At 37.7% G+C, this 27494-nt stretch overlaps 1 protein-coding gene across 1 annotated transcript; it reads right to left on the minus strand.

Annotated features, from left to right (window-relative positions):
- Window positions 1-8054: 8054 nt before the first annotated feature.
- LOC138358831 (protein disulfide-isomerase A4-like) lies at window positions 8055-25847 on the minus strand. The gene is made up of 12 exons (XM_069317065.1): window positions 25648-25847; window positions 23451-23586; window positions 21094-21296; window positions 20717-20874; window positions 17885-18013; window positions 17490-17709; window positions 16149-16282; window positions 15229-15385; window positions 14255-14417; window positions 12715-12785; window positions 12151-12509; window positions 8055-9162 (listed from the first exon to the last, which is right to left on the minus strand). Exons 1-12 carry the CDS (start codon window positions 25736-25738, stop codon window positions 9103-9105), a joined length of 1881 nt encoding a protein of 626 aa, XP_069173166.1. The 5' UTR covers window positions 25739-25847; the 3' UTR covers window positions 8055-9102.
- Between the last annotated feature and the right edge of the window lie 1647 nt (window positions 25848-27494).

Consider the following 27494-nt stretch of genomic DNA (forward strand, 5'->3'; position numbering starts at 1 on the left):
TCAACTGTCAATCAATCAACTGTTACTACAATTCCCCATCCCAACACATACACACCCAGGAAGCTGTCTAACTCCTAGGTACGTATTTACAGCTAGGTAACAGGGGCATCAGGGTGAAAGAAACTCTGCCCATTTTGTTTCCGCCATCAGCCGGGATCGAACCCGGACCCTAGGATTACGAGTCCAGAGCGCTGTCCACTCAGCTATCAGGCCCCCCTAAAAAATTTACATGCATGTCAAATGGTGTGTAACAAAAAGGAGGCCTGGTCGAGGACCGGGCCGCGGGGACGCTAATCCCCGAAACCATCTCAAGATAGACCCACCTTAGTATGCCTGTCGTGTGGCAAGCCAGCCAGGCGCTGATTCTTGACTACAAACTTCTTCAAGGTCTTAAGTGCTTGAAGCACATTCTTATTCAAATCTTAATTTTGGTTCATCCTCTTGAGGTCTTATTCCTATATCAAATAATGGGGTTCCTCCTGAAACATAAAGAAAGTACCGTATCAGTCACAGAGTCTCTCTATTGTTGTTGGCTTCGTTCTCGAATCACAAAGCTTCGAATCCCGGGCGGGACATAAATGGTTAGGCACGTTTCCTATCACCTAATACCTCTGTTCACCTAACAATAGGTATCCAAGAGTTGTCAGCTTGTTGTGGGGTTACATCTTGAGGAGGGTCAGTAGCTCAACTAGGGGTGAGGGATGGGGGAACGCGATGATAATAATAATAATAATGTTTATTCAGGTAAAAGTACATTCAAGATGAGTTACAAACATAATGTTGGATGTCTAGATAGAGCTGGTACATACTATGCCTAAAGCCACTAATACGCACAGCTCCTATTGTTCTTTTAGATTCAGCTACTGGGAACAAAAAGTTCCAAGTAGCACGGGCTATGGTGAGCCCGAAGTGGACTTGTCTGGTACAGGAGCGGGGCTGTAACTATACGCACAGCATTTCGGGCAAATATATGCCTACGATACATTCACAGGCTGCCTGCCCCCGACAAAAATGAATGATTATCTCTATTGGTATCTCGAATACCAATAGAACTGTGTGTAATAATGCTGGCAGCTGCAGACAAGTGCTGTGATGTAACGGCCACTTCCTGTAGGCAACACGTATTGTGATACAGTGATGGGTTGAATGCTGTCTTAAGTAAGCGTCCAGCGTAAGGAAATATATTGCAGTCGATTCACAGCCGAAAGGAGGAGTTTGAGCACTTTTTCTTTCAGCTGACACCACTGTTCACTCAGTAGAAAATAGGTACCCCGGGAGTTAAGGGTTGTTTACTGGCAATGTTCCATAATTGGCCTACGGGGGGGGGGGGGAGAGAATACAGCATTGTCCCCGGAATAGAAAACGGAAATTATAATGTTGAAATATCCTGATCTCCATTTTGTTAACTGTTAATTAAAACATATGTTTATAATGTTTACTTTGTTAAATATTACCTTAGATCTTTCAGTGTTAAATTATGTTAAGTTTATCTTTCTTCACAGGTTACAGAAGATAATAGTTGTGTAAGCATTTCCTCAAGCTATCCTATTTCTAGCAACAAATATACTGTATATACAAAAGTAAATACTTACATATATACTGTACAATGTGTGTGTCCGTATGTGTATAATTAAATAAATTTATAATTATCGGTGACTCGCCTAAAGAAAATGGTGAGCATACAGTTTTTCCCACAACTTAAAACCTAACTTGCAGACATTTTTTGGAAAGTCGAGGTGACGTTTAGTTATTCCTGTGATCTCACTTTTACAACACGCAGCAACTCCTCATTGTTTACTTCCACTTATACCCCTGTCCTTTATCACCTTCCCCTGCCCTTCACCATTTTCCCTGCCCTTCACCATTTTCCCTGCCCTTCACCATCTTCCCTGCCCTTCACCATCTTCCCTGCCCTTCACCATTTTCCCTGCCCTTCACCATCTTCCCTGCCCTTCACCATCTTCCCTGCCCTTCACCATCTTCCCTGCCCTTCACCATCTTCCCTGCCCTTCACCATTTTCCCTGCCCTTCACCATCTTCCCTGCCCTTCACCATCTTCCCTGCCCTTCACCATCTTCCCTGCCCTTCACTATCTTCCCTGCCCTTCACCATTTTCCCTGCCCTTCACCATCTTCCCTGCCCTTCACCATCTTCCCTGCCCTTCACCATCTTCCCTGCCCTTCACTATCTTCCCTGCCCTTCACCATTTTCCCTGCCCTTCACCATCTTCCCTGCCCTTCACTATCTTCCCCACCCTTCATCACCTTCTCTACTCTTCACCACTTTCGCCTTCATTCCGGTAACCATTTTTGCTAACACTATCTACATTTAATCATGTATAAAATGACATACTAGATGATTCTTATAGTGAGGATTAAGTCCCACCTATGACCATCCCTGGACAAAGACCAGTCATCCTGCAAAGTTGGGCAATGCTATGGAGCAAATTATGAGGAAACTTTTCGCTTGGAGATTATATAAATATGGAGTCAAGCTTAAGACACTATTGCATATATATTTATATGTTCACATTGAATATTTATGAACATGTGCTCAATTCTGAGTTTTTAAACTTAAATGTTCAGACATTACACGTATTTAACATTTATGGACAGGTTTGAGCTTTTTAAAGTCTATATGCTCAGATAGCATATAACAGATTAGTTACATATGTGTTCCAGACTTGGAGGCTATATACACATGTGTTCCAGGCTTGGAGGGCATATAAATGTGTGTTCACATTGACTCTTGACGTGTCCAGCATCCAACTTTTCACTCAATATACCAGTTAAATTGATGTGTTCCTGTATACCTGCTTGATGGGGTTCTGGGAGTCCTTCTACTCGCCAAGCCCGGCCCGAGGCCAGGCTTGACTTGTAAGAGTTTGGTCCACCAGGCTGTTGCTTGGAGCGGCCCACAGGCCCACATATCCACCACAGCCCGGCTGGTCCGGCACTCTTTGGAGGAAACAATCTAGTTTCCTCTTGAAAATGTCCACGGTTGTTCCAGCAATATTTCTTAAGCTCGCTGGGAGGGTGTTGAACAACCGCGGACCTCTGATGTTTATACAGTGTTCTCTGATTGTGCCTATGGCACCCCTGCTCTTCACTGGTTTTATTCTGCATTTTCTTCCATCTGCCTTTTTCTTCTGTATGGAGCCATAAATATATCAGTTCAAACTACATTTATTGTATACTTCTGCATTTACGTTTTGAATATTGTATATATATGCTGAGGTTTAGAGACAATAAAAGTATATTCAAGACCTAATTATTTGGCTTGTTTTCGAACCTTCATACATTTTTTTGTAATTGTTCAATATTAAAATACAGCATTATGCTGCTTACTCATACCTGTAACTTTACTATACAAATATACATCAAGATTTCAAGATGTTTAAAGCTATGATGTGTATAATTCCATTGTTAATAAAAAGAATGTTTGTATTATGCTGTATAAAAATTTACTCTTATAAATAAAAATAAACTGTCATGTTACACTTAGTATGGCATTATAACCTATCCTCAGAGAAGAGATCCACTCAAGGGAAAGGATTGGGAACGACTGCATAATTAATGTAATGACCGAACAACCGAATGCTGTGCTATGCCAGACGACCCCCCCCCCCACACCCGCAGTACTCAGTTGTTATTGGTCATTGCATTAATTAGGCTTGTTACCAGCAGTCGCCAATTACTGTTAACTCGGTTATAGTTTGTGGTCATCATTAACTTCATCAGTTTTACAATATTACTATTTATTCACAGTTAATTTACTTTTAACTTCTTTATTTTACATGAAAGCTATACACTGTTATTCACATTAATTATACACCTTATTATTATCAGTTATAGTTTACAGTTAATTTACTTATACTTTATATTGTATATGGTGTATAATTTACACTTAATTAATTTAACCATATTATATATAAATAAATAATTTTATCCAAGCATGAGTTTGTCTCTTAGTTCACATGGGACCTGCAAACATACAAGCATTGACGGCTAAATACTTTTACACTACTTTCGACCCAGTAATACAGTCGGGATCATTCTCAACTCACAATCAGGAATTCTGGATTCAAATCCCAAGCAGGACAGAAATGGTTGGGTGCATTTCCTATCACCTAATACCTCTGTTCACCTAGCAGTAACTAAATAAATAAATAAATAAATGTTTATTTAGGTAAGGTACATACATACAAGAAATTTTTACAAAGATTGGTGGACTTATAGATAGAGCTAGTACATACAATGCCTAAAGCCACTATTACGCAAAGCGTTTCGGGCATAAACTAGGTGTACCAAGAAGTTAAGTCAGCTTGGTGGGGGGGGGGGCATCCTGGGGAGTGTCCACAGTTCAACTTTATGGGGGGACCTCGATATAAGACTAACATGTACAGGTGTATATACATTGCATGTTCCCGGCAAAACAAATTGATTAGATGCCTTTTGTTTGGGACAGTATTAATTGCTATCTTTTAGTCAAAACACACAGTCAGCCCGCCCTTTTCTCTCCTGTTTTATCATTGCCATTTGATCATAGAATTTTAATGTAAAGTACTGTAATTGTTACATGATTTGCCTGAAATAAAGCCATGTTAATTCTTAGAGACAAAACACACTTTTCTTAGTGCTCAACAAATCTCTTAATGAGTCTTTCCAGGACCTTGCAGGAACCATGGCCATCTTTAAAAACTATTCTTTCTTCGTCCTTGTTCCCTTTAAATACTGACAAGTCAACTCTTGTAGACTCTTGCATCAACACTGTACCTCCCCCCTCCCCTACAGTTAAGGATTGCTACAGCTACAGTTAAGGATTGGCACCCAGTCAATCTTCCCCAGCCAGAACCAAGTCCTAAGTGCTCATGAAGTACTGGGCGAGTGTTTTACCACTGCGCCACGGGGACTGCTTGCAACTAACTTTACCCGATGCTGCGCTCCACTCCACCCTGTGTTATGCCTCTTGCAGCATAAGAAGGTGCATTTTCTAGTGGAACTCAGATTGTGCATGCACTGACCACTCTACAGTAAGCATGCAGCATGAAAGAAGTTAACTTCTTTAACACAACATAATCCTTTACTATGACAGCCAGTACTGTGGCTTGCAGGGTTATTAATTCTCCTAAGCAAGAGATGGAGATCTTACTGCTAACACCTTTCTTTACTTGATCATTGTGAAAATTAGCAAATATTGTGGGGAAATCAATTTCCAATAAAAAACCATCTGCATTTTATCTTTGTGGCAACTTATTACCAAGATGGTGGCAGTCATGAATTGGCAAGCTGCTTGAACTTTAAGAACCAAGCTTTAGTACTCATACAATACAGTACTTCCAATTTTTCTGAACTTCAGTCTACTCTATTCATTCATCACTCCACAACAGCGAACTCCAACGGTAAACAGAGATATGCTCTGCTATCTCCTTCCCTGTACCCAGTTGTTTTTATGTATGGGCACACTGGGCAGTTACCCAGGTTCCCAGTATTCTGGGGGCCCCATGCTGTTATATGTCCACGAGATATCTCTTGGCAGTGTGGATAATCATTCCATCTCCCCATGGAAAGGCCTGGGATTCAATTACCTTTTCAAATATTTACAATATAAATAATTTGTGCATAACCGAGAGCAATTCTATACTGCAGCAGTTGGGCAGTACTGGGTATGGGGGGCTCATCATCTGGGTATGGGGGCCCCATCATCTGGATATGGGGGGCTCCAGTGCATTGCTTTGCCCAGGGCCTACAATACTGTCAAGATGGTCCTGCCTGTACCTTAGTTTTATTACATACATACTGTATATGTATAACTAGATCTGGAACATTGGAGCTGTCGCAGTGTCCTGGTTCAACATGATTGTTCGTTTCCTTACAAAACTTGGTTCAATGGGCACTTTGCCCTTAGATTTTCATCCCATTGTCCTGCCAGTCATGAATGCATGTATCTTACGTGGTTTTTGGAAGAATTGTTCTCTTCCCTCCTCCCATTTTTGGCTTTTGTATCACAGTACAGCTGACATTCTGATAAATTTGGTGGTCTATAATCAGTACATTTTTACCGGAGGTAAATTGGTAGTGACCCAGTGAAAGCTCATGACATAGTACCTTGAAATATAATAGAGGTGCCTAGTTGCATCCTATCCAATAACCATTGCAAGTATTATGCAAATATCCAATGACCCGTGCAGTGCCCATTTACCCCCTAGATGAGGCAGAAGTCTCCCAATGAGAAAGTGGGGAATGATTTAGGGTTAGATTTCATAGATGTGATTGAAAATGTTGAAGTTAGTCACTTGCATCAAAACCAATAATGCCGAGTTAACCAAGCACCCTAATCGGGTTGAGGTTCCAAAGCTGCTACTAATTGCATTATATCTACAGTATTATCATAATTTAGGCAAAATGGGACAAATTTGCCCAGACTACCAGATTGGGGTGGGAATGGAGAGTGAGGCCACACACTCCTTTATCCTCCTAGTTAAAAAAAAAAAAAAAAAAAAAAAAAAAAAAAATTAGATACTGTACTAGACAAATTAAAATATACATGCAATGATTTTGTTAGTACTGTAGCAACCTTTTAAGCCCTACTGGTTACAAGACTGGCTGGCAACAGGACTACACAACAAATTTTTCCAATACACATTACCACTACCCTATTATAAATATTTTATTATGGATACAACTCCTAGGTTGGAATTTTCTGTTTTCTTCTCTGAAAAATTCATGCATGCCTAAAGTTTCACAAAGTTAATTGGTATACTGTAATTATTAAAGTGCCCCACCAAACCTACAAGACTAGCTGCTCTACAGATGTGTCAAGGGCCATCTTAGGTGCCAAAGAAAAACTGGAAAATGTAACTTTGTAGTCTAAATACTTTATCAACAGATGGGAGTACACTACTTTCATTAATAAAGCCAAACAATATTATTATTATTATTATTAAGCAATTCTAGCACAAATAGATTAATGGAGCCATATAGCCTTTACTGCTCTGTAGTCGATACAAATATAGAAGGCACAATTAACACTTCTTACAATTAACCAACTACAAGAACGAGAATAAAAAATTGCAATAAGTCCAAAAGGGTACATAGCATCATTTGTATCGATATTCAAACACTTCATCATTTGAGAATGCTATAACAGTTGTTGAGGTGACTTAGAGATTTGGGTGGGTGGGGGGATAACAATTACGAGACTTTCACAGGGAGGCGAGGTAAGGTCGCAGAAACCTCACCTCAGGTAGTTTCAAAGGTTGGAAGGCTATTCAGATTCAAGTCCGTTAATTCAACGGAAAATTGGGGGATCGACGGGCAAAAAAAGCTCATTATGAGAGGTAGTGGGGGAGTATGTGCAGACCAGACAGGAGTCTGGGGTCTAGTATTGGGCATCACAGGAGGGAGGAGACTGAATCTGGTGTCTACACAGAAGCTTCATCACTGCTGTATCTTTGAGTACTGGTCCCTTATGTTCTAAATATCCCAAGTGTTGATAATTTTATTGACTTGATAGGGTAGATAGATTAGGAGTTTTGTATTGAACTTAATTAAATATATAATACTAAGCTGTCCATCTGAAGTGTCCATTCGTTCCCGTTATTCATTCATCAAGAGTTGCCGGTGAAGAGAGTCGACTGTGGTCTCCCCCCCCCCCTTTCCCATCTTTAACTCACATCTTTAACTCTTTCATGGCTGGTATCCTTTGCCGCCGGTCACTGTACTTATGTTCATCAAAGGCGAAAGTGGTGGTAGCATTAAGTAGTTTAACTTTTAGTCAAGTCATAATTTGTAACAACTTGCTTGGTGGTGGTATCAGTGGGGATAGCCAGGTGGATGGTGTTATAGATGGTGAAATAACAAAAGTAAAGTGTTATACATACACAGAAGTAAAGGAGTATGTTATAAATACGTTATAATGCCAAGAGCAGAAAGACAAAATTAGCAATATCAAAGGAATTAGATTCATTGATGATTTTATCAAATAACATGCAATACGATACAATGGGTTAACTGCATGCAACAAGGATATACTTTGTTGATTAAATACACTAATTAACTTATACCTTTTATTTTATAAAATTAGAAAAAATCTCAACCAATTTAACAATACAGGGTTAAAGTCAATATTCTATACATGGAATGCACTAAATATCTGTACCCTTTTAAATAAAGTACAGAGTTCCATTGGCCACTACAGAAATGGTCCAGAGAGCAAACTAGGGTTCAAATGACCAAGGCGACATGTGTTCTGTGAAGTTCGACACAGGTGTGTGTGTGCAGTCAAACCTGAAATTCGCCAACAGCCATGTGGCTGCATTGTCACAAAAAGTGTTAAATATTAGGTGTAGTCTAATTACAAAAGACAAATTACTGAACACTACAGTTTTTAAGGTGCAGTGTAAGAGTGCATGGCCCGTCTCGGTTATATTTTGATAAACGATGAATGTATTCCCCCTCCTTTCCAATGGTGTGTAAAAAAAAAAAAAAAAATGCCCCAAGCCCTCGTGATATACACTCTAGAAATAGTTACACTTTCCTGCCTACTATAAACCACTAGAAAGGCCGAGTGATGCTCCTTAAAGGGAAGAGTCCAGACACACGTATGCCAGGAATGCTTTTTACTTCAACACCTGACGTACATACAAGTTTTGTATATCTAGCATTCACTTTACCCATGCCTATATACCTCTCAAGAAAAAAAAAAAAAGTTTAGTGTACAGTGTTCATTAACTAAGAATAGTTATTATTAATTATGTACAATGGTGATACATATCAAAATATTTCAACGCTACACGATGTTAAAGAATCATGTTTGGTTGAAACCATAAGTCAAGTGACACATACATGTAACTTCAGTGAAACTAGTAATCATCAAAATTAAACAAGTAAATTCTTTATGTAGTACTTACATCTATTACAAATACATACAATAAAGTTAATTCAACTAAATTATCAGACCTTCAACAGCAAGTAAATTCCCAATTTTGGATTATCAGATCCTCACCCCTAGCAACTGTCATACTCTTACGTTACTTTTAGAAATTTTGATCCAAAATCTGTTCAGGAATTTAATGGACACTTATTGGAATGCATCCTCCATCTATAATTCATCTCTGGATTGATCTTTTTCAAATATGGTGGCTTCTTGTGCAACAAACTCCTGAAAAAAAAAAAAAAAAAAAATTACAGTCAATATCCAAAATCAAAGTCAAATAAGTCACATATCCAATAGCTTAAACTGCACTAATGAACATGAAGTGTTAACACTAACAAATAATAGAATTGGCAGAATGTCTGATGGGCTTTGTTGTTCATGGAAATATTGTATTACAATAAGTAAATCTTGAAATTAAAGCATGGATTCTTAACCTTTATAAAATTACAAATCTGTCAATGAATTAGCGAGCAAGTCCTCTTACTCCCTTTAGCAGACTCATAATAATCACCACCAGTCCTATTAGGTATGAGTACAACTTCAAAAACATGCCAGTACTAAACTACTGGCAGTTTTACTGGCAGAATGCCAGTTTTACTTTATATATGGATACCTAGGAAATGAACAGCTGAAAGAAAATTATGAGTATTATATCATTTATACATAAAGCAAATCACAAATGTACACGGTAGCTACAACTGTCATGATTTCTGCAATTTTTGTGCAATAAAAATATGGAATCGAGGTACAGTACTGTTTATGACCGATTATTTCTAATCTATTTTTGTAATTGTTCCGAGACCCATACTCCAATTACCGGTTCCCATACCCCATACAGGGTATGGATAACCCCAGAAGAACCCCAGAGTTAAAAGACCATGGGCCAGATTCACGAAGCAGTTACGCAAGCACCTATGAATCTGTACATCTTTTCTCAATCTTTGGCCGCTTTGTTTACAATTATTAAACAGTTAATGAGATCCAAAGCACCAGGAGGCTGTTTATAACTAACTACAGTTGATTAGGAAGTTTTCATACTTGTAAACTGTTTAATAAATGTAAACAAAGCCGTCAAAGATTGAGGAAAGATGTACAGGTTCGTAAGTACTTGGGTAGCTTTCATGAATCTGGCCCCTGGCCTTTTGCCAACTTTGGCCAATGAAGATTTGCATTAAGCAATGGTTTTAATATGTAGTTAAACCTAGTGTGTAACCACTTTGTACTCTTCTACAATCTGCTTAACTGAGCCTTTGTAGCACAATCTATGACCTCTGCTTACAGGCAAGAGACGCGGTTCAATCCTCAAGCGGGTCAAATTGTTGGACACTTTTTACCTTATGTGGATTTTTCTACTAATAAAATGAGCACCCAGCTGGTTAGGCAATTGTTGTGGGCTGCATCATGGGAAATGTCGGTAGTTTGCCCAGTGGAACTTCAATAAGCCTATGTACAGGGTTCCTGTCCCCTACAAGAATTATTACTCCAACAATATAATTTTTTTTCCACATTCATATTACTGTACTGCATATAAATGTTTGCTAACTACTTCCATAATGTGACAACCATTCCCACATCTGAACCACGTATGTATTAAAGATATTTAGGGAAGCACTAAACCTATTACCACCTGGACAACTGAAATGCACCTAGTGTCATCAGGATATTCTGAACAAGGATGGTAAGTTCCAGAATAAACAATGTGTTGCCTATTAATGAGCAAGTTTTATAACTTGCTCATCCATGAGAAAGCCAAACTAACTGAATACCTTTGAGCAATTTATCACAGGGCCACCCCTACAATGTAGAGATCTATTACAGTTCATGAAATAAGAGATGCAAGAGAAAAACAAAACCCCCAAAATTAGACCATAAATATAAGAATACCAGCAATGACATCAAACACCAGTGTGTGTAATTCATTTTTAACAAATGTATCAATATACAAAGAATTTTTCAAGCATTATCAAAGTCTATAGGTTACTATAGACATAGGCATACTATAGGTTACAAATAGTAACATTTTAACCGATTGGCAAACCAACCAAGAAGCTTTTGTTGCAGGCACAAATAAAGGGTACAAGTACTCCTGGAGCATAGTTTCAAAAAGCTTGTCATAAGAAAAGAAATTGTCAAAAATTCTGGAGATAATGTGGCTATACGTGGACTGTAATGCACTATGCATGTCACGGTAAAGAGGTCTTAGACATCAGGGTATGCAAATATAAAAGAAAAAGGAGTAACTCGCTATAAATCATACCGATATTTGACAAAGTATTGATAGTTAGGGAAAAAATTATTCCATTAAGTGTTCAGAGCTAGCCTTCTTGAGGTTATCTTGAGATGATTTCGGGGCTTTAGTGTCCCCGCGGCCCGGTTCTCGACCAGGCCTCCACCCCCAGGAAGCAGCCCGTGACAGCTGACTAACACCCAGGTACCTATTTTACTGCTAGGTAACAGGGGCATAGGGTGAAAGAAACTCTGCCCATTGTTTCTCGCCGGCGCCTGGGATCGAACCCGGGACCACAGGATCACAAATCCATCGTGCTGTCCGCTTAGCCACCGGCTCCCCGGCATTGTGTGGGCCAATGTACAATACACCCAAGAACATTTTTAACTTTTTATTACAGTATAGGAAGGCCACAGAAATGACATTTCAATGAATGTATTGTTTTATGGGCTGTAGCCAGCTAATTATCTTAGCTATTAAATAGCATTATGAATGAATAGGTGGCAGACTTCTGGTGGCTGGGACACGTTTGAATGACTTGGTTGGCTGCAAAATCTGTAAGGCCATTTGAGGCAACAAATACATTTTGGCAAGCAAAATTCTGCCTTTCTGCTAAAGATTAGGTAATAAGAAATGTTTAAATATTTCATTCAAAATTATCTAAGGCCAGAAATGATATTCTCAGTTTGCTAACGAAGTAGTAACCATGGGCGATTGCAACTTATCTACAGCTGCCCGCTGGCTGGAGGTACAGTATTGTTCAGGATAAACAAATGATGACACTAGCTCACCACCTATGTAAGTTGCTTAAGAGACTGTACTTGGGATTGGTCTCAAACCATTTGATGATGTGACAATATACATGAAATTTTGTAACTACCTAATGATGATGTGCTTAGCTAATTGAATTTTGGGATTCAGTCCGAACCCGTTATGTGCCTCTGTAACCCTTTCCACTACCACCCATAGGTATCATCTTTTCTTACCTTCAGCTTTTTCAAGGATCTTTCCCCACTGAATGGGATGGGATTATCCTTCTCGATTGCTTTCAGATAGTAGATAGTTGGAAATCCTTCCACTTTGAACAAAGGATGTACATCATTAGCCGTAGCGTCCATCTTTGCAACCACAACATCTGGATTAGTCTTTGACAACTGTTTAGCTAATTTTTTGTATGCTGGCTCCAGGTTCTTACAGTGGCCACACCATGGAGCATAAAACTCAATGAGCACATCCTTCTTCGTTAGCATCACTTCCTCTTCAAAACTCTTGGCTACAACTACACGTACTGGACTGTCTTGCCGCTTGGGAACCGGTTGAGACTTCAGGTAAGGAGTTAGCTTCCCTGAAATATAGAATTTATAATTTATATTTGCATCAAGAGGTAGCCTAGAGGTAGCGTATCAGTGCATTTGGCCAACAGTGCAGGAGAATTCCTATATGAAAATAAAGTATCAGACAAGAGATTTAGTACTGCATTATTAATTTTAAAACTTTGTTTTAATTATGAATCATATGCTACATCTAATATGAAAAAAAGTGAGACAAACCAGTTTTAAGTTCTTCAACAAAATCACTAAGAACTTCAGAGCTGAAATCATCATCAGGTTCCATTGGGTATCTGTAAAATGGCATATAAATAAATATAAACTTTGTAAAGGAAGTCCATTTTATATATAAAGACCTACTTCAAGTTTAAGAGCCCCATGTCAACTTATAAATCAGGAAAAAATCATTCTATTTGAAATTTAGCCTTAAAGCATAACCATGGTTACCAAAAACTTCATGAAAGTAAATTAGATCTATTTCAGTTACATATTTTACTGCAGTTAATTTGATGATATCATTGGAAAGACCATACAATTCTATAGTTCTGTTAAAAAAATTACAATTTATGCTTCCGGAGAATAAATTAATCTGGCATTTTAATTTTCTTTTACCCCAAAAATTTTCAACGAAAAATAAAAGCCCAACAAGGTTGTGCATGCCATGAAAAATTGCCTATTTGATGAAAAACAAACCTAAAACCTGGATTTTTCAGATTATAATTTTCCTGTCAAAACTAGTCACAGGTTAAATGAACAAATCCACAAGTTCCGTGATGAGGATACGAACCTACGTCTTGGAGCATCCCAGTCAATTAAAGCAGCTTTTGGGATGCTCTCGGACATAGGTTAGAATCCTCATCACGGCCCTTGTGGATTTGTTCATTTGATGTATCACGCTATTGTGATTTGTGTGTGTAGTCACAGGTTCAACAGTATTTGATTTAATTAAATAATTTTGTAAATACTTCCTAGTCACCTGGTTAATCTGATCCAACTTTATGTTCATAAAATCTAGGATAGGGTAATTAATGATTTTTCTCTTCAACTCTAATATCTTGCTCCCTCCAGAGAGCTTACCATCGGTGGGCTGTCATAGCCGAGGCTTCTTGGGAAACTTCTTATCACCAAACAAACCTTCACTACCTCTCTGACCCTTCTTCCCATCCTGTCTTTCTTTCCCTTTCCTGTCTATATTATATTACCCATTTCTCATTAACCCTTCTGCCAATACAGACAAGACACAAATCAATAGTCATTGCCATCTGTTGCAGACAAAATGTTACCCCAAAATGTGTTGCTTAAAAATTGCCTAGAATGACTTGCTAGCACACCTTGGAATGGTGCTTTCCATATGCATTCAAACATAAATAAGGCCTTTAGATATAATTCAAATTATTTCATACTGCATACCGGTTTATGTTTTGCACCTTATCTAATGTGTATGGTCTATCATTTTCAGCAAGAACAATTTCCAAACATTTGTAAATAAATAGCAAATAAATAAAACCAACCAGGAAACCTTGGTATTAAAGTTCATACAGTATTGAGTTTGGCCCCAATTGGTATGGAATATTAAGGTTGCACCGATACCTTCAAAATATTTGGGAAAAGTTTAAAACGTTAACATTTCTGAATTTAATAATCTCATTCAAATACAGTGAAAATAAGAAAATACTTTCCTAGGCCAAAGACATTCACTGGGGGAAGGGGAAGTGGTTATTTTCCAAACTTTAACATAGTATACTAGAAAAAATGTACTTACTTGAAATTGTTTACAAAACCTGCAACATTAACAGACTCTCCAGAGTCTTCCAAACCAAGACTTTTTATCTCTTCTTCATATTCTTCTTCATTGGAAATGGCAAAGAGGATGTCTCTATTCTTATCAGCCACAGGAAGTATCTTGTTACGAATGAATTGGGTGTCTGAAAGCATATTTTTACCCCTTAGTTATATTCTTCACAAACAGTATAAATTCTAGGTAAAATCTATGTATAACCTTGTTATCAAGGGATGCTTTGTCATTTTATAAAAGTAATTTGTTTGGTAAATTTTATTATATACTTACTGTACATTTTTCACACTACTGTATACCACAAGTGTAATCTTAATTAAAATCTTGAAAAATATGCAAATACTGTACCTGTATGTGTTATTTTACAAACTAGGCTGTTTGCATAAATTATGTACCTATTTTTCTATATGTACATAAAATGGAGAGAAAAGTGGAGGGGGTGGGTGGGGTCATAAATTATGCAAGTATCACCTTTCTCTTAATAGTATTCTTGCTAAACAAATATTAGCTCCATGCTCCTGGGGGATATTTGGCCAAGATTTCTGGTAGCAGATCATTTTGAATAACGGATTTACACATCTCTGGAACTGTAGGTAGGAACTAAGTGACTAACGTATCCACTGCTGCCCACTGGATGGGAGGGGGCGGTGTGCAGGACAAACATAACAATTGTGACACTAGCTCTCCTCATGTCAGTTGCTTAATTTAGAAACTGTATTTGTGGTCAATCTCAAACCCAGTGATGATGATGATGTGACGATGTCTATTGAATTTTGTAACTAGTTCATCAAGATTGTAACTTGCTTAGCTAAATGAATTGTGGGGTTCAGTCCCCGAGCCCATGATGTGCCTTTGTAACCCTTTCCACTACTGCTCACAAGATGAGAATGGGGTGCATAATAAATGAACTAAACTAAACATGCTCCTGGTTCAATACTTGCCTGCCACATACTGGTGAGTAAAGTTTACATCATAATACACCACCACAAGAGGTCGAGTGGCATATTTGAATTCCATGTTACTTCTTGTCCGTTGTCCAACCAGAGGAACACTTTTCTTAGCAATCCAAGCAGCAATTTCCTTGTATGTTCCAGTTGCCTGTCAAAAATTTAACATTGCCTTAGGAAAACCATTTCAAGATATTCCTACAAAGCCTTGCATTTATAAAACCATGGAATACTTTTCTCATTTATGTGGATAAACTTTCCTGTGCATTGTAACATTAGGAATCTACATATTTATGGATAAATACTGCAGAACATAAAAAAATAATCCTCCTTGCAAGATAATGGCTCAGGAAATAGGAGCATGTTAAAATAAACTTCCTACAACTAATACTCGTACTATATATTCAGATGTTGCAAGAAGTCTATTCACAGTTTACTTTGTAAAAACTTTCCTTCGGCCGAGTCAAGCACCTGCTACATATCGTAGGTGCACATGTAAATGATAACCTACTCAACATTAAATTTTAATTTTGATTTATTTTAAACTCTGTTAATATACAGAAAGTTATAAGATGAAGTACTGTATTGGTCATTTTTCCAGCAAGTAGTCTGCTTAATGTGAATACTTGAAACGTATTACTAATTGTCAAACTGCTGTAGATACACAGTACAGTACTGCAATTTCTTCAAATTTTTAATGTTAGCTTCTTAAAAAGAACATACTCAACATAATTTCAAATAATATCTTAGGATTACAATAAGGTATTTTTTTTAATGTACAGTATAATATAAATGCAGTTGTTACTAAACTTAACACTCCAAGGAAACGATGGAAAAATTTTCATTTAAAATGCAAGACATCAATATCTGTTTGCACCCAAAAAATTAACCCAGTAAGGAAATTTTTCTCATACCTTAGTATATTTGGAGACATTGTCCTCATACTTTGAGAAATAGATCTCTGGCATCAGAATAGTAATGGTGTTGGGCTTCAGTTTGAAATGTTCAGAAGTTACTTCATCAAAAGTATGGAAGAATGACAATTTGCCTAATTGGAAGAAGAAAAATCTTTTAAGACAATGCAACTTAAATACTGTATTCAGCAGCTTAAATAGATTTTTTGACAATAAGATGTACAATGAAAATATAAAGTATGATCACGCACCTCACGAAAGTTTGAAATGGGTTAGGAAGGCATTATTTACAACCACCACCACCCTCATCAGACTACCATTGCCAAAGAGCCGAAGGTCAACCCCCACAAGCACAACTAGGCGAGTACAACTAAACAAGTATAGTCCTCGTCCGTCCATTCATTCACCTTTATAAAACTATGGTATTTAAAAGTCGTTAATTTTTAAGTGTTATAAATTTTTGCGCTCCACACATTTCATTCACATTTTCATTCATAACTATCCTTCTAACACAAATCTTAATTTGTCTATTTTAGCTTTCTCCAATCACACCAGCATTTGTTTTCCCATGTAGCCTCCTAGCCACCTATCATTTATTCTTCCCACTTATCCACCCATCATAATTTTGTCAATGTACCAACAACCTTCCTTCATTGACTTCTTGTACTCTAAACTCCTTTTACACTAAAAATTGCTACCGAATGTCAGTAACAGATCCTAGGTCTTCAATCGAGTCAAACAAATATTTCTACGATTTTCCCCATTTCACATACAATTTCCATCATTATTTCTTTTACTTTGGTCCACATTCGTTGTTGATAGTGTCTCACAAATTCCATCTACAGTACTCCTATTGCACACTCCAGTATACTCTTCCATTAATATCCAGTTACAAATTACACCATTAATAAATGTTTTACAGTACTTTGTATAAATGGGTTTTAACAGCATTTAAAAAATATTCCAATTATACCTGCTCAATTTTCTCCATAGAGTACTTCAATTCATTATATGGTACCCTCCACTGTCCAAAAATACTTACTTTTCAGTCTTTTGTGCTATCTGTACTAGTTCAATGCATTCAAATAAGCAACCCATGCAACCTCTTACTTTGAGCTCCCATGGTCATCACTACAGGTACAGTGTTAATTAACACTAGCATTCCAATGATGCTAAAAATGTGTCAACCATCTCAAAATTCCTGAAATTTTTACCAATTTTATCACAACTTTTAATAAAACTGCAGTTTCTCCAAATGTCATGACGAAGAAAGTTTATAGTCGGGAATGATAATGAAGCATTATAAAAATAACAAAATTGACATTTACAAGCTTACTTTACCTCTTAATTCATTTGCAGCTCCAATATATTCATCAAACATATCATTCTTTTTTGTAAAATAGGCAATTACATTTGCTTCCTTCCTTGCAAAGTTATTCTGGGCCTCTAGTGGAGTCATTGCCTCTCTTGAAGGCAATTTTGCTTGTTCCTTCATATATTCAACAATTCCAGAATGATCACGCTTACCCTTATATTCAAATCGTCTTCCATTGCGAAATACCTGAGAAAATTAAGTTGTTACACACTAAATTCTACAGGTGTATTTGTAGTCCATGCAAAACTTTACCCAAAGTGTAAAAATAGCATACTACTGTATCTCAAATATGATTATGTTTAGCCTAGTATATTGTTTATTATTCACAATGCTATTTCATCACTGTCAGTGTGATACAAACCAACAAAGTTGGATATCCAGACACTCCATATTCATCAGCTACTTCCTTTTCCTGTGTTCCATCAATCTTAGCCAGGGGAATGTTGTTTGCTTGAAGATCTTGTGCTGCAGCCTCGTACTCAGGTTCAAGCTGTAATATATTTCAATACATAAAAAAAGCCAAGACCACACAGGAGAAAATGACAGCAAAGCCCAAACCAAGATGGGGCTTCTCACTAAACCAACTTCTAATAAGAAAAAAACAAGGGATCTAGGGCAAAGATGCGTATATGTCTGTCAAAGGAAATGAAAGCCAGAAGGCCAGAGAAGAGCACAAATCTCACAAGAAAATTCAAGGGAAGAAGAATACGAAGTCAACATGACTGTACAACATAGTACTGAAACCATATCTGTGACATTTGTACACACTCCTGCTTCCAGCCATATGCTTGTATAATAGGAATCTAAAAAAAAATTTTTTGTTATTTTGATGCTGCACCTAGAGATATGCATGCAGACTGTCTAAATAATCCACTACAACATTGCCAAAGTATTGCTTAGAAAAGAAGAATTTTTTTTAAACAATATCAAAATGCAATAGGAGTGTAAACTTTAATGAATTTGTATCAGGCTCGGTACATGGTGCATGGATCCGTTAGTAAATGGCACGCAATAGATGGAAACCAACAACAATGTGACGTACAAGCTTGTGAGCGGTCAATATTATATATATTATATTATATTCTAGAGAATATTAAGTAATGTGTAGATGATTGAATAATAAAAGGAATGAGGGACAGACACCCTTCGTTGTCCCCAACTAACCCATGATTAATAAATGAATCTGATTACCTTCAGAGGTAGCACCTTGACCAGTAATTGAACAGTATTTTACCAAATAGATGACTTTGGTTTATTTTAATATTCCTATAATGGAAAGATTCTAAATAGCAATTGTGTCGAACATGAGTTGCCAATGTGTGAAGAGCCAAGAAATACAGAACACAAAGTAATGCCTGACAAGAGTAAAGTAGAATCGGCTACAAGAAAAATTGGAAGAGCAAAGCAGCATGAAGTTTTTAGGCATGAAAAAAAGCTAGCAACAGCATCAGATATGAGAAATCTTCTCACTGGTTCCAGTAGAAATCAAAAGCCTCCAGCACAAAAGCTTCACAATCGTGGAAATGAACAATACTGTGAAGCATCTGGGGTCCAATTTGAGTCATTGCAACGTCAAACATTTTTCTATATCCACAAAATATATACAGTATCTGTATACAATGACTATTCTAGTGTGAAATCAAGCCAGAGGTATGAAAGACGGAAAATAAAATATAACCATTTATACCTATAGCCAAAGATAGGTTACAGTACATTACTATTTTTAGATGGCAAGCATCACTCAACAACAGGTAATGAGCCAAAATAATGAACATGTTAATAACGTAGACACCTTAAAAAGACAATCACAACCCACACAGAGTACAACCTTAAGCTCGCCAAACCCCAGGGCAGGGAAGACAAGACACTTCAATCCAAAGGGTAATAAATGTGTACAACAGTCAACACCAAAACTGCACAAGTAGAATAAAGGCTATGATTCAAAACATTATAAAGGAAACTGCAGAAGGTCTATTAGCCAAAATGAGGCAGCTCATATCAAATTCAACTCATAGTATGTCTAACCTACACATTAAGGAGTTCAACAATCCTGCATCGACGTTGCCTGGCAATATGTTCCACAAAACAACCATTTCCAAATCGGTATTTAACCAAGCTTCTCAAATCTAAACCTTTGAAACTTACCTGAAACGAAATCTATTTAGTGTTTACCTATTTAAAAAAACTATATCTCGTTTGTTATACCCTTTAATCCAAATATCTGTACAGTACAACCTCGATTCAATGAACCGTATGGGACCAAACCCAATTCATTGCCACTGGAGATGCCTCCAGGATGCATTTTGCACACCATGTCGGCATGGGAAAACGCGTCCGCATTTTAATTTTAACCTAAAATAGACAACTACCAAACAAAATTGAACCACATCTCGCCCATTTCTCATGTTCCCAGCCTCAAAACTCATTTTCAAAAGGTAGCAGGGCCATACCCGAGTGAACAAAAACCTTTACTACTCAAATCTCGCCAACCCATTGTACGTTCCAAATAAATTATTATTATTATAAAATTAAAACCACCATAGAATTTGGGTTTTTAATATTCTCAATAGCTTTCCTCAAGGCTCCAACCTTTTCTTATAATGCCAAGTTCATCTACAAACATAACCACATTGATAACCACATTATCAAATTTCCATTGCCCAAGCCTCAATCTCATTTTCAAAGTAAAATAGGCTCGTATTTTACTGATCAAAAACCTCCACAACTGGAAATAAAAAAAAAAGATAATTTGTTTATAAATATACTCTGTGGCTTTCCCAAGGCCCCAATTATTTCTCATAAAGTTGCCTCCATCTGTCAAGGTCCCACATCCTAATCCCACTTGGTCCCAACATCCTAATCAAATCCACACATCCCCCTCCACTTGTTCGTTGAATCAGGAGAGTAAATCTGGCATGAAAAGTGTGTCCTAACAGGAGATGCTTCAAATTGAGGCTCATTGAATCGAGGTTCCAGTGTATAACCAAGAGTGTAAAGTTCTTTGATATCATACTTTTGTAAAACAAATCAAATTAAATTTGCAAACTATTATACAGCTTATACATACTACATACACTCACCATATACTTATTAGACTTTAAAGTTGTGAAATAACACTTTCAGCTACTCTTGCCAAATTAATTTTCAAAGTCATTTCAAGGTTATACAAATTTACAAAAAGCAATTAACTTACAGCTTTGCAGTGTCGACACCAAGGAGCATAAAACTCAACAAGAATCAGGTCCGAGGACTTTACAGTTTTTGAAAAGTTAGCAGCGGTGAGGACCGTGACAGCAGAGGGAGGAGGAACGTAGTTAGGGTCAGCATGCATACGCATATAGTCCACCAGAGCTGCGAGAAAATAGCCAATTTGTTTAATGTAGAGTACAATACCAGTACATCAAAAATTACAAAATGTCTGGTACAGTATATAAAATACAAAAAATGGTTATAGACATCATCTTCACATGAAAAAGTAAATCTTAAGTGATATACACGAATATTCCACTCAAAGCATTTTAATTATCCACCATAAATTCACATAATACATAAAACAAATTTGTGATTTACCTTCGGCAGTTCTTGCACCACTGTAATCTTCAACAGGATTACCCTTTTTGAAGAGCTTAATAGTTGGATAACCAGACACCAAGTACTCCTTGGCCAGCTCTTGCTCTTTGGTGGCATCCACTTTACCTATTCTTATCCCTTCCTCTTTCAACTCCTTTGCTGCTGCTGCATATTCAGGAGCAAGTTGCTTACAATGACCACACCTAAGTGTTGGAAAAATTACAGATACAATGAAAGTGGAAAAAATGTACCATGCAAATACTTTTAATTTTCACATTTTTTTGAGGCAAATGAATGTTGCAAACTGAAAATGTATGGACCTGGGTAGGAACAGTCATAAAAACTGGTTAAAAATACCAGTTATGATCTAAATATTCTAATACTTGCTAGGTGAATGGCCATGTGGCCAAAACAAGTGCCCTTCCTTATACTAATTATAGAAAAATGCACAATTTACATTCCCATAGTACTGTACTCTTAATTTCTCCTTTAAACTTTAAGGGGTACTTAACAGTATTTGTTCACAACACCCATTACACTTCCAGGATCCTATATATTATGTGTCGTCAAAATACGGCTCATGAATTAGTTTAGTAACCCACTAACCGCTCCCACTCAGTATTCTGACACTAGAAACCGGGAAAGAACAATTTAAATGTGAACTAAAATTTCACCAGTGTATTTACAGATCACCACATACAATAATCAGTCAGTCAGTCATACACCTAAGATACTAACACGTGACTTGTCCAGTGTTGAGGGTAAAGTCAAGTAACACAATCATAGTAACAGTAAACCAACAATAATTGCTAATACACTCCACTGTAACAAATGAGTAAAACCTAAACTATCCTAGTTATACTGACAAAAGACCAACTTAACTTAAGGGAGCCACTGCTCTCAAGAGATCACTAGACCATTTCTCCAAACAAACAAATCACTAGAACATTTCTCCAAACGTTAAACCAAATAAAAAAACGCGCGCTTTGAATGCATGCGGGCCTGTGTACAGACGAGATGCGTTCGGACACTTAGGCCTAGTTACTTTACTACTAACCTATCTCTCCTAAATCTCTCAACCCCCTATTCATTTACTTAGAAAAGCGAAGTAACAGGACTTGTAATTATTAGTTCAACAAAGAAATGAATCAGTACCAACAAATTACACTATCTAAACCTATGTTTCTCTAACATGTCTGGTGGTAGGCCTGCCCAAACTAGCCACATGCACAAGATTTGAGTACCTTGTACTCCTACTCAAGACTAAAGAATGAACATACCCTCACAGGTGATGGGTACATGAATAACCTACTACATACTATAGATTCCTAACTGAAGCTAACAGGTACACATGATTAGTGTAAATGAACATGAGGTGAAATGGCAGCAGGACGCAGGTCCACCATGTGTGAGCGACTCACCGTTCTCCTCAAGCATGGACATTTCCACTAGTACTAAACATTACATAGGATGTTAAAACCTATTGGGACTTTAACAGCATTTACCCATACACTTAAAATGTATGACTCCAGAACTCTGCAACACCTCTCTGGGCCAAGGAAATATCAAGCAAACTTCTCATTCACCTCACTCATTCAACAGGATTGGTATTCCTTTGACCACACATCCTGCCTCTCGTCGCAGAAAATATAGCAATTAACTACATAATTGGAAAGGCAAGTGTCAACAGAGAAAAAAACACATTGGCCTCGTACAAGAGCCAATTCAACATGACTGACTGTGGAGAGTACAGAGAATGTAAAAATTATTTAGGAAGAATACCAATCTATATGACTGAATTTCCTAATGCAGTATGAAAGAAGAAAACACTGTTACACTGTTCATGTCAGTAAGTTTAACATGTGATTTTGTCAACACTATCATTGAGTAGTCAGTCAGTTTTAAAGTGTTAAAAACAAGACAATCACAAAATTTATTAAACACAAGCAGCATTAGAAGCAGTAGTAGTATAACCAGATTACTATAATAATTTATTGAAAAGTAAGTTTTATAACAAAGAGAAAGTATTAACACGATTTAGAAGTTTAGAAATGAAAGGAAAGCAAAGCACGGTTCTTAGTACTGTATTGAAAACGGGTTTGAGTAAAAAAAAACAGGTTTAGAGTAAAGAAAAGATTTTGCTTTAGGGTAGACACACTTGGTAACATTCAGGGATAGCTAAGGCAAGAGAATAACTTGTAAAGAGAAATTTCAGAATCAAGAAACCGAGTAGGGCCCAGAGGAAGAGCGAGACGAGAACACTTTTCTTAACAGCAGGATGGTAAGACATACAGTACTTTAAGGCAAATGAAAATTATGGAATTTCACCGACATTCAAAAGTTGTGCATCGACTTACCATGGGGCATAAAATTCAACTAGTATTGCATCCTTTGGGTTAACCACATGAAGAAAGTTATCTCTAGTCAGCACCAAAACATCATCTTCCTCAACAATGTCAATGTTACCACCAGTGCCCTCAATGACTGGTATCTCTGCAAATGAATATCACATTATAAATAAAATGGTTTCTCTGCAAAGAAACTATTCTTTGAAACCTTAATTTGACTACTTAAATGAATAGCACTTAAATAGGCTTAGCATTTATCAGGTACAACACAGCTATATGGTGCCCCATGTTCATAGACAGAAACCCCCTTAATTTTATCGAGGTCCTCCTGGGCCAACTAGAGACCTTCTCATGATGCAACCTACAGCAATTGTAACTCCAAGTACCTATTTAGTGCTAAGTAAGTGGAAGTGTTAGGCAAAAGAAAACTTTGTCCAAAATCATGTTGTTCTGCTGCAGGAACTGAACCCAGAACCTTTCAGGTGTGATTTGACTGCACTACATGACCCATGGACTGGGCTTAAATACTGGACATTATGGATAAGAAGTGTGTAATATTGTACTGTACTAATTTACAGGATAAAATATTAATGAAAAGCCATCCTGTATAATAAACATCTGCCTGTACATACCTGAGTAATGTCTTGGTATGTACAGTTTCAGCGGGTAGGCAGTTCCACGGGTTTATAACCCTATGGGTGAAAAAGCACTCTTTTCTCCTTTTCTATATACAGCAGTGGTTTATTAACCTAGAAGCTGTTCCCCCTTGGATGTATTACATTTGAAATTTTAAATAAGTGGTCTAGCTAGATTCCTATCCTCCAACTTGAGTTATCTTCTTGAGGTTATCTTGAGATGATTTCGGGGCTTTCAGTGTCCCCACGGCCCGGTCCTCGACCATTCCTCCACCCCTATGAAGCAGCCCGTGACAGCTGACTAACACCCAGGTACCTATTTTACTGCTAGGTAACAGGGGCATTGGGTGAAAGAAACTCTGCCCATTGTTTCTCGCCGGCGCCTGGGATCGAACCCAGGACCACAGGATCACAAGTCCAGCGTGCTGTTCACTCGGCCGACCGGCTCCCTACTTCAGAACTTCAGAAACTACTACTACTCAACTACTTCAGAACTTCAGAAACTGGAAATCTGGAGATGCTTTTTCACCCATAGAGTTTTAACCCCATAGAATTGCCCCACTTACAAAAGCCATAAATGCCAAGACATTACTGTACTGAACTAAAAAACCAATTGGATAAAAGTCAGGAAAATAGGGGGGTGGAACTTTTGCCAGCAGCTTCCTGCCCCCCACTAAAGCCACTAGATAAGTGGTGGACCTTAGGCAAATACTAAAACTTTATGATAGTTTTAAATGTGCATTACTTATAATCTACTTTATAATGGTCCAGGATGGACTGAAACGTCGTCTCCTCATCTTCTGGTGTGTGGTTTGGTCATAATATCTTCAATCACGTTATTGTGACTTATCTGCATCTTAAAACTCGAGCCACCCATGGGGTTATAAATGCGACACCTACCTGCTAAAACTGTAAAATGCCATCAATTCCAATTCAAAATCCCAAAAGAAACAATAGTCCTCGGCTAAATTCATGTAAATAATAAATGAACTAATTTTTGTGATGCCACACAAATTGACAAAAATGGAGCTTGTGATTGTTTAGTGAGGCCGATTAGTATTAGGCTGGGTACACCCTCAACTCGCTATCGGTAAACCTGGGTTCGAATTCCGGCTGGGAGGAGTGATTGGACACATTTCCTTTCACCTAATGTAATTATCACAAGTAATAACAAGTAAACAAGTAATTATCAAAACATCACATCTTGCCCAAAATGCTGTGCATATTAATTGCTTTAGGCATAGTATATACTAACTACGTATCTAGAAATCCAACATTCTGCTTATAACAATATGTACTTTTTACTATATAAACTATATATTTATTTATTTAAAAGAAGGCGCCGAGCCGGAGAGACTATGTAGCAGGTCCCCGGGAGTTAGTCAACTGTTGTGGGGTTGCAGCCTCGGGGAAGGGTGAGGGCACGTCAATACAGTAGTTCGACTGTAAGAAGGGACCTCGATATATGCCTAACTTTTATACATACACTGGCTGCCTGTCCCACTGACTAAACGAATTAATTAAACTATCTCAAACACTATACAAGTCAAGCCGTACTTCCCAACGCTTACCTCCGTCTGGATCTATTGTTATCCTGGGCTCTACATCATCTTGGCCAACAGAGACGCTTAAAATCAACACAAGCAGGAAGAAACTCTTCATCTTGGCCCCCAAAGACGTAAATACGAGTATGAGAGAGCGAGTGTGTGTAAGTGTCAACTCCACCACCTCCTACATGCCGCATGTAAACACCAGGCGCCGTCGCCGCCAAAACTCTCGTACTGCACCGGCTCAATCTCTCATTATTTGCGAAAATCTAATGCAAATGATGCGTATTATATGTAATTCCATTAAATAAATATTAAAAGCATTGCCAAGAAATATTATATAATGTTACTGTATACAATATTTCCATGTTACCGTTCAATGTGTGTTAAACATATCCACCAATCATTTAGCGCCAAGTGAAGCTGTTTTCTTAATGCCAAGTATACTCGTTTTTGTATTACTATTATTAAGGTTAGATACAGTGTTACTTCCCAATTATGTATGAAAGATTACAGAGTATTCGTCAAAAGCTAACTATAAGTTGATCTACAATCCCCTCTTACAGAATGATTAGTCACATGTGCAATCAAGAAAAGCATGAGATGTGAGTCTAGTCTACTAGTCTGCACTAGCAAACTTTGGGTAGAGCACGAATATAAATAAATAATTTATCTTCCAATAGATAATTTATCTTCTAATGTTCGTGAGTGCATGAACTAGTTACAGAGCTCAAACTATCTCATGTTATTTAGTCTGAAGGCACTGGTAACACTCACAAATACATTTTTTTTCTACCACAGACGTGGCAACACATATACAATGCTAACCAGCATATATACATTTTATTATGGGGTGCATAATAAATGAACTAAACTAAAACCTCCTCCATGGACAGGGTTAGAGATCTGTTGAACATATAATTCAGTGATTTATTGAACAATCAACCACAGAAGGTGATTGTATGCTTTTAAAAATGCACCATGGACACTGTTAGAAATCTGTTAAACATATACAAGTAGTTCACTTTTGAACAATCAACTACAGAAGGTCAAATTGGGGCACTTTTGACAAGCCGCCGGCTTACTGTCCTCGCCGAGGCCACATGTAAGACAGTGACCCTTAGGTAAATTCAGGTAAATAGTGCTTTTAAGATGCTAACCTATGATGTTCATGGGTTCTTGTACATCTATTCATCTATCAAAGAAGAGTTTTAAAACGATTAGAATTTAGGAATAGTGTTTTGCACGTGTAACACAAGAAAATGTGTGGAGTTAGTGTATGATAAGCATATTTAGAGATTAAAAACTTATTTTCCTTTGGAGGATATATTGTTTCAGATCACTTTGAAATTACGGGCTATTCATGCCCGTGCCACCTCTTCGATGGCTTAATCCTCATCAATCAATCTTCTTTAAAAGGTGAGATGTGACGCATACAAGAGACGTATCATCCCGTCACGCACGAGAGGCACGGGAGACATCTCCCGTCACGCAGGGTGCAGTCGCACCTCCACAGATCTCCAGTATCAGCTCTTGATACTGGTAATGGCTCAAAAGGGCCACCACTTACGGGCTATTCATGCCCGTGCCACCTTTTGGGTGGCTTAATCTTCATCTTCTTCTTATTCTTCGTGTTTGACCCACCACTTACGAGCTATTCATGCCTGTGCCACCTTATGGGTGGCTTCATCTTCATCTTAACACATTCACACGGGAGACATCTCCCGTCATGCAGGGTGCATTCGCACCTCCACAGATCTCCAGTATCAGCTCCTGATACTGGTAATGGCTTAAAATGGCCACCACTTACGGGCTATTTATGCCCGTGCCACCTTTTGGGTTGCTTCATCTTCATCTTAACACATTCATAA

The sequence above is a fragment of the Procambarus clarkii genome, chromosome 86 (genome assembly GCF_040958095.1).
Source record: "Procambarus clarkii isolate CNS0578487 chromosome 86, FALCON_Pclarkii_2.0, whole genome shotgun sequence".
In the NCBI taxonomy this organism is placed as follows: domain Eukaryota; kingdom Metazoa; phylum Arthropoda; class Malacostraca; order Decapoda; family Cambaridae; genus Procambarus; species Procambarus clarkii.